Raw genomic sequence first — 8,883 nt, 5'->3', positions numbered from 1 at the left:
CTTTGAAGCAATTGTGAATGGGAGTTCACTCATGATTTGGCTTTCTGTTTGTCTATTATTGGTGTAGAGGAATGCTTGTGACTTTTGCACATTGATTTTGTATCCTGAGACTTTGCTGAAGTTACTTATCAGCTAAGGAGATTTTGGGCTGAGACAATGGGGTTTTCTAAATATACAATCTTGTCATCTGCAAACAGGGACAATTTGACTTCCTCTTTTCTTAATCGAATATCCTTTATTTCTTTCTCCTGCCTGATTGCCCTGGCCAGAACTTCCAACACTATGTTGAATAGGAGTGCTGAGAGAGGGCATCCCTGTCTGTGCCGGTTTTCAAAGGGAATGCTTCCAGTTTTTGCTATTTAGTATGATATCGACTGTGGGTTTGTCATAAATAGCTCTCAGTATTTTGAGATACATCCCATCAATACATAGTTTATTAAGAGTTTTTAGCATGAAGAGATGTTGAATTTTTTCAAAGGTCTTTTCTGCATCTATTGAGATAATCATGTAGTTTTTGTCTTTGGTTCTGTTTATATGATGGATTATGTTTACTGATTTGCATATGTTGAACCATCCTTACATCCCAGCGATTAAGCCAACTTCATCATGGTGGATAAACTTTTTAATGTGCTGCTGGATTCGATTTGCCAGTATTTTGTTGAGGATTTTTTCATTAATATTCATCAGGGATAGTGGTCTAAAATTATATTTTTTTGTTGTGTCTCTGCCAGGCTTTGGTATCAGGATGATGTGGGCCTCATAAAATGAGTTAGGGAGGATTCCCTCTTTTTCTACTTGTTGGAATAGTTTCACAAGGAATGGTACCAGCTCCTCTTTGTACCTCTGGTAGAATTTGGCTGTGAATCTGTCTGGTCCTGGACTTTTTTTGGTTGGTAGGCTATTAATTATTGCCTCAATTTCAGAACCTGTTATTGGTCTATTCAGGGATTCACTTCTTCCTGGTTTAGTATTGGGAGGGAGTATGTGTCCAGGAATTTATCTATTTCTTCTAGATTTTCTAGTTTATTTGGATAGAAGTGTTTATACTGTTCTCTGATCGTAGTTTGTATTTCTGTGGGATCAGTGGTGACATCCCCTTTATCATTTTTTATTGCGCCTATTTGATTCTTCTCTCTTTTCTTCTTTATTAGTTTTGCTAGCAGTCTATCAATTTTTTTGATCTTTTCAAAAAACTAGCTCCAGGATTCACTGATTTTTTGAAGGGATTTTTATGGCTCTCTCTCCTTCAGTTCTGCTATAATCTTAGTTATTTCTTGCCTTCTGCTAGCTTTTGAATGTGGTTGCTCTTGCTTCTCTAGTTCTTTTAATTTTAATGTTAGGGTGTCCATTTTAGATCTTTCCTGCTTTCTCTTGCAGGCATTTAGTGCTATAAATTTCCCTCTACACACTGCTTTAAATATGTCCCAGAGATTCTGGTATGTTGTGTCTTTGTTCTCATTGGTTTCAAAGAACATCTTTATTTCTGCCTTCATTTCGTTATGTACCCAGTAGTCATTCAGGAGCTTATGTACCCAGTAGTCATTCAGGAGCAGGTTGTTCAGTTTCCATGTAGTAAGCGGTTTTGAGTGAGTTTCTTAATCCTGAGTTCTAGTTTGATTGCACTGTGGTCGGAGAGAAAGTTTGTTATAATTTCTGTTCTTTTACATTTGCTGAGGAGTGCTTTACTTCCAACTATGTGGTCAATTTTGGAATAAGTGCTATGTAGTGCTGAAAAGAATGTATATTCTGTTGATTTGGGGTGGAAAATTCTATCGATGTTTATTAGGTCCATGTGGTGCAAAGCTGAGTTCAATTCCTAGATATCCTTGTTAACTTTCTGTCTCATGGATCTGTCTAATGTTGACAGTGGGGTGTTAAAGTCTCCCATTATTATTGTGTGGGAGTCTAAATCTCTTTGTAGGTCTCTAAGGACATGCTTTATGAATCTGGGTGCTCCTGTATTGGGTGCATATATATTTAGGATAGTTAGCTCTTCTTGTTGAATTGATCCCTTTACCATTATGTAATGGCCTTCTTCATCTCTTTTGATCTTTGTTGGTTAAAATCTGTTTTATCAGAGACTAGGATTGCAACCCCTGGTTTTTTTGTTTTCCATTTGCTTGGTAGATCTTCCTCCATCCCTTTATTTTGAGCCTATGTGTGCCTCTGCACGTGAGATAGGTCTCCTGAATACAGCACACTGATGGGTCTTGAGTCTTTATCCAATTTGCCAGTCTGTGTATTTTAATTGGAGCATTTAGTCCATTTACATTTAAGGTTAACATAGTTGTGTGTGAATTTGATCCTGTCGTTATGATGTTAGCTGGTTATTTTGCTCAATAGTTGATGCAGTTTCTTTCCGGCATTGATGGTCTTTACAATTTGGCATGTTTTTACAGTCTTTTGCCCATTTTTAAATTGTGTTGTTTTCTTGCTAATGAGTTGCTTGAGTTCTTTATATATCTTGCATATTAATTCCTTATCAGATGTATAGTTTGTAAATATTTTCTCCCATTTCATAAGTTGTCTTCTACCTCTGTTGATGATTTCCTTTGCTTTGCAGAAGCTTTTTAGTTAGATGTAATTCTATTTGTCTGTTTTTGCCTTTGTTTCTTTTATTTGCTTAGATCAATCTCATGAAGTGTGGCTTTATGTTTTTAGATGATCATCTTTCATTTAATGCGCAATCATTGTAATTTTGGCATTTTAAAAATAATTCATTTATTAAAAAACTAATTGTTGAGCAATTATTACATACCAGGCTTTCTGCAAGTGCCAGTGATCCAGAGATAACAAGGGAATCTCCTACTCTCAAAGAGCCTGCCATCTAGTGGGAGATGCAGGAATGTAATTGAGTAGAACAGAATGAGATTAGCTGCAGAAGAGCCATGAGAAAAGAACAAAGTTCTAAGAGAACATAAAGGGGTGGCACTACTTACTTTTGTGAAAAAAAATTCAGGAAAACTTATACAGGGAGGAGGAGTTTAATGTAACTATGTAGGGAGCTGTCACGGGTATTCCAGTTAAAAGAAACGTGTCAGGAGCATAAAAGAGGCTGGCCCATTGGGTTGGCTGCACATGTATGTGTTTGTTAAGGTTTGGGAGTGTGTGAGTGAATGGTGGAAAGTGAGTCTAGAAGGAAAAGCAGTACTAGATCTTGAGCATTCTTATATATGACAATGAAAGATTTGCAATTAATCCTGTAGGCAATGGAAGTTAGCAAAGAGGCTCTCAGTAGGGAAATGGCATGATTAGATTGAGGCTTTCGGGTGATCACTCTGGCAAAGCTGCAGAGAACAGACTGAGAGGACGCCCCAGACTGGGAAACCACTTAGTCCACTACAATTGGCCTAACATTTGAGCAGTGTGGGAAGAAAGGAGGAGACATGTCAAAGAACTACTCAAAAGGTATACTTAGTCCAGTTTGGTTGAGAATGAATGACACGTGGGTAGATAGCAATGAGTCTAAGATGCTCCCTATATATCAGTATTTGGAAATTAGAGGGAAGAGAACACATTGCTCTATGCTAAGGACCAATATGAGGAGAAGCATTTTGAAAAGAAGATGTGTCCAGTGTTCAAGGAGTGATTGTGCAGTAAGGTAGAGATCATTAAAGAGCCAATTTGAAGTTTAGAATGAAGTCTGGGTGAAAAATCAAACGTGATTAGTGGAAAGTCTCTTAGAGGTTAACCTATAATTTCTATGAAAACACAGGAATTTATTTTCATATTCCTAATAGCAAACGCAAAACCTTTAACTACACATATATTTAATAAATACATTTTATAGGTACCTATGTAAAATAAAGTATGAACACCACACAACAAACTCAGTGGCAGAAAAGGTCCAGTGCAATCAGTATATTTAAATTCTACTGGGAGCATTGCAAATTAAAACTACATTTAGGGAGACTATATAGCAATATATAATAAGAGCTATAAAGATGATCATATCATTTTACCCAGTAATCCTACTCCTTGTTATTAAAGGAAATAATTCAGTGTATATTAATGAAACTGACCTTATAGTTCTGATCTTTATAATAAGTTATAAGAAAATGGTTTAATGTGTATATGTATATATTTACTCGAAGTAGAAATATGAAGGCTAAAAAAAGGGGAAGATATTTAAATTGGTGTTAAAACAGCATTTAAAGTGACCACAATTATGAGAACACATGTATGCCAATACAGGTTCACTGGAAAAAAATATTAAAAATGGAAACTGTCAGATGGTAAGATTATAGATCATTTTATTTCCTTTTTATCTGAAATAAGTTGGTACCTCACAACTTTTCAAAAGCTTCTATAAATGTGTATGTCAAGTTGTAATAAAGCAAACATATGCATATAGACATGCTTGAATAGTTATTAATTGTTTCTTGGGTACCTGGGGAGATTGGGGTGAAGAAAGGGGGGCAACTTGAATAAAGGTGGAGGAGAAAAATGACAGAAAAGAAAGCAAAGGATTGCGAAGCTCAGTGTGGCAGCAGCCTCTCTTCCCCTCCTGAGAGAGTCAAAGGCTGGCACCAGGGACTCATGATCCATGGCTGTGGAAGCCTCATGTCACACTGGATGTCACATGAGGTGGGATGGAACACAGTGACCACTCTACCTCATTTCCTTTACAGTTTCCGTGCTGGGCCATGGCAGTGAACAGCCTTCAGGCATGTCTACAGCGGAAGATCTGAATTCAGGCTGGTGGCAAGAGACAACACAACCACGTTTTCTTTTATGCATAGATTAGGTTTCATTGACACATTAACCACAGATAAAGGGGTAAAGACCACAAGGCGTTAGGTTAGTATGAACAGGGAAAAGGGACTTTTTTTTTAAGAAAAAAAAAAAAAGCATCAGTATTGCAAAGACTTTCCATGATCCCACACCCACCTAGAAAGCCTCCTCTCACCGCAGGAAGTGCACTGACCATTGGAGGCATAAAAGAGGTCCTCAAAGAGCCTGATCCTCACTCTCTCCCTGCACAGCTCAGCAGGACCTCAGCCATGAGACTTCTCACCCTGGCCCTCCTTGGCATCTGCTGTCTCACTGCGTACATTGTGGAAGGTAAGTCAAGAAGCTGTCTGTGAGATAAAGAACAGGGAGGCAAGGCAGGTGGGCCCACATTTTGGGTTTGACTCAGGTTTTGACTGAAGTAAACTGCTTTCCCCAGGCGAGCCTTAAACTTCCCATGTGCAAAAAAGGAATGATGATTTTGACTGTAGGGGGCTTCATAAACTCCCAGAACAGGGAGAATTTGGTTAGTATCTGGGCTCCTACTTTTCCTAATTGGGTAATTTTGGGCACATTTCTTAACCACTCAGGGCCTATGCTTATTTATGTATAAATTGAATAGAATAACAGACATGATCACTTGATATTAAGATTAAATAAATATTATGGTTTATTTATTTAATAACATCAGATTTCCTTAGAAACAGTAATTTTTTGGCCGGGCGCGGTGGCTCAAGCCTGTAATCCCAGCACTTTGGGAGGCCGAGACGGGCGGATCATGAGGTCAGGAGATCGAGACCATCCTGGCTAATACGGTGAAACCCCGTCTCTACTAAAAAAATACAAAAAAACTAGCCGGGCGAAGTGGCGGGTGCCTGTAGTCCCAGCTACTCGGGAGGCTGAGGCAGGAGAATGGCGTGAACCCGAGAGGAGGAGCTTGCAGTGAGCTGAGATCCGGCCACTGCACTCCAGCCTGGGTGACAGAGCAAGACTCCGTCTCAAAAAAAAAAAAAAAAAAAAAAAGGAACAGTAATTTTTTGATTAATGTTAGCTATGGATTAGAGGCGATGATTATAAATGCATTTGTAGCTTTTGCCCATTTAATATATTGTTTGATAAATTATCAAAATCTTTGAGAGTTCAGTTACAATGTGGGGATTCACCAGAGAATGTATATTCTGGAGCAAATCAGTGTTTTCAATACCAAACCTGTGTGAAGGTGACAGTGTGCTTCCTGTGGACTGGATGTCCCAGTCTTGCCTTCCTTCCCCTTGATAATGCAATAAGGGACCCCTTTTAGGACACAGCACAGGCAGAAAGATAACCGGCTTGATGGGGTTCACACCAGGTGCAATCACTACCAGCTGAGGCTTCTTGTTTTCCAGCAAGGTGGTGATGGTGTTAACCCCTGCTCAAAGAAAGGGTGATTTCCTATGGGGACACCACCTTTGCCAGCAGGTTTCTTCTCAGCCTGGGCCAACAGTCTCTGCTTCTTCTCTTGCTTTGTCTCTGGTCAGTACTTGTGAATCAGCTTAAGTGGCTGAGTAGCTGTTTGGGGGTCTAAGGCCTGGGAGAGCTGGTTAATGGCAGAAGGTACTTTCAGCTGCTTATAGAGGATAGCTCTTTGCAGATGGAAGCAGATATAGTGGGGCCATTTCACAAAGCAGGTGAGGTCCCTTTTGGGCTGGATATCCTGCCCAATGCCTGCCTAAGAAAACTCTTAGGCCTTTTCTCACACAGAGGTTTCATCACTTTCTTAGCCTCCAGCTTCCTCACGACAGCAGGGAGTGGGGCCACCTTCTTTCCTTTGGCCTTCCTTCTTTTCAGCATCTTGGCGGCTGACAGGGAGAGACATTTTACCACTTAAAAACGAGAACACCTTTATTTACTCAGTCAAAAACATGCTTCCTTCCCCCACTGAATGTTGCCTTGCATAGAGTACTCTTCACGCGTTACTCTGTAATCTCACTCTAACACGTTGCACTATTTGACATGATCTTTTCTGTTTACCTGTCTGTGGCCTGGCTCCCTCAGTAGAAGATATGCTCCATGAAAACGGGGATAAAGTCTGTCTTAACAAAACATGTGGGACACAACAGGCACTGTTGTATAAATGAATGAATGAGTGTCACTGGGGCATTAACTAGCTGTCCCAAATGTCTAAGTGAAAATATACACAGAAATGGAATAACATCTTGTTATTCTCTCTCAGTGTGAAATTCCTGAAACAATTCTATTGATTGAGTCAAATATTTACTAAGAATCTGTGATGGGCAAGAGATTCAGGATGCCTATTGGTCATCTCCTCCCCCAGAAACAAATGGCCTTATATTCTCACAACATTCTCAGAGTAATTTAACAGATGATTGTTCCTATGATCTTGATAATTGCTTTATTTTTAATTGTCTGGGTTTTTTTCTCACCAGGTGTAGGGAGTGAAGTCTCAGATAAGAGTACCTGTGTGAGCCTCACTACCCAGCGACTGCCAGTCAACAGAATCAAGACCTACACCATCAAGGAAGGCTCCTTGAAAGCAGTAATGTGAGTTTGCCTCCTCAGAAGTTGGGCTGGGTGGATATCTAGAGGTATGGAAATACAGTATACAGAAATGCTGCCTTCCTCAGGAAAAGTAGGTCAACATGGAGGAACACCTCAACTTAACTGATAACCACTTTATTTTTCCTTATCAATCATGTCTTTATGCAGTCCAACCAAATGGCAATTATTGCAAAAATTTGGCTGCCAAATAAAGAATAGAAGTCCTCCTCTATTTAGCTTAGTGGAAGAGTCTGTTGAATACTGTGCATAGCTCTGAGGTCTAGGTTTAGAGATGGCTGGCCCATGTCAGGGTTTCCCTGCAAGCCTCACTGGAGTTGGGGGTTCTTAGGATTGAGTTAGGCAGAGTCCCTTGCTTTATCAGTTGCCATATTTCAACGAAATGAGTCAATGCACAACCTACATGGTCCCTTTCTTCTACCAGAATCTCATTTTTAGAAGTAATAACTCTTCTCAACACATAATTGCAATCTTTACTCTAAAACATGAAAATGTAAAAATCACCTTTTATTAAAAAAATAAGATGAGTATTTTTACATTTGAAAAGGAAGAGGGTATGTAATAATGGAACTAGATGGCCTCAGATGTCTTTTTGTTACAACATTTGGTGACATAGATGAGAAAAGGAACCTGTGAATTGTGGTGAACAAAGGGGCTGGATACTACTTGCAGATATTTCTCCTTTATGTTAAAATAGATGACAGAAGATGGGTGCCCATTTTTGATCTCATGGCTCTGAAAGACTATTTCTTGCAGTAATTTCTGCACAAGATCTCTTCAAGTCTGCTCTGATCTTAACTCTTGACCCCAAGGCTTTGAGAATGTGGCTAAATTCGTCTGTGTTTTCCTTGCATTATAGTTTTATTACCAAACGTGGCCTAAAAGTCTGTGCTGATCCACAAGCCAGGTGGGTGAAAGACGTGGTCAAGAGCATGGACAGGAAATCCAACACCAGAAATAACATGATCCAGACCAAGCCAACAGGAACCCAGCAATCAACCAATACAGCTGTGACCCTGACTGGGTAGTAGCCTCTGGCACCCTGTCCCTCTCCAGCCAGCAAGCTCATTTCACTTCACACACGCATGGACTGAGTTTATACTCACCTTTTATGAAAGTATTGCATGAATAAAGTTATTCCTTTGTATTTTTACTTTTAAATGTCTTCTGCATTCACTTATATGTTCTAATTAATAAATTATTTATTATTAAGAATAGTTCCCTAGTCTATTCATTGTATGTAGGGAAAGGTAGTATATCATTTGTGTTTGATTTCTGTCCTACTTGTACCTCTCTTTGATGGTAACCATAATGGAAGAGATTCTGGCTAGTGTTTATCAGAGGTGAAAGCTGTAACAATCACTCTTAGAGTCCAGCTTATAATGGTTCTTTACACATGAGTCACAAGTTACAGCTGTGACATGACAACAATTCAAGATCTATTTCAACTTGTATCTATAATAAAATTCTATTTATACAATAAGGGAGAAAATAATCCAGTCTGCATAAACGTCTTCTTTTGAGAAATGTCTGTTCATATCCTTTGCCCACTTTTTGATGGTGTTGATTTTTTCTTCTAAATTTGTTTAAGTTCTT

At 39.2% G+C, this 8,883-nt stretch overlaps 1 protein-coding gene across 1 annotated transcript; it reads left to right on the top strand.

Moving 5' to 3' along the window:
* The first annotated feature begins 5,003 nt into the window (after positions 1-5,003).
* Positions 5,004-8,315, top strand: XCL1 (chemokine (C motif) ligand 1). Its single transcript, NM_001032947.1, is given in 3 exon segments — positions 5,004-5,064; positions 7,158-7,272; positions 8,147-8,315. Coding segments are annotated over 3 exon segments (345 nt in total).
* The last annotated feature ends 568 nt before the right edge of the window (positions 8,316-8,883 follow it).

Source organism: Macaca mulatta, chromosome 1 (assembly GCF_049350105.2).
Source record: "Macaca mulatta isolate MMU2019108-1 chromosome 1, T2T-MMU8v2.0, whole genome shotgun sequence".
NCBI classification, from domain to species: Eukaryota; Metazoa; Chordata; class Mammalia; order Primates; family Cercopithecidae; genus Macaca; species Macaca mulatta.
This window is presented reverse-complemented; position numbering and strand designations above follow the sequence as displayed.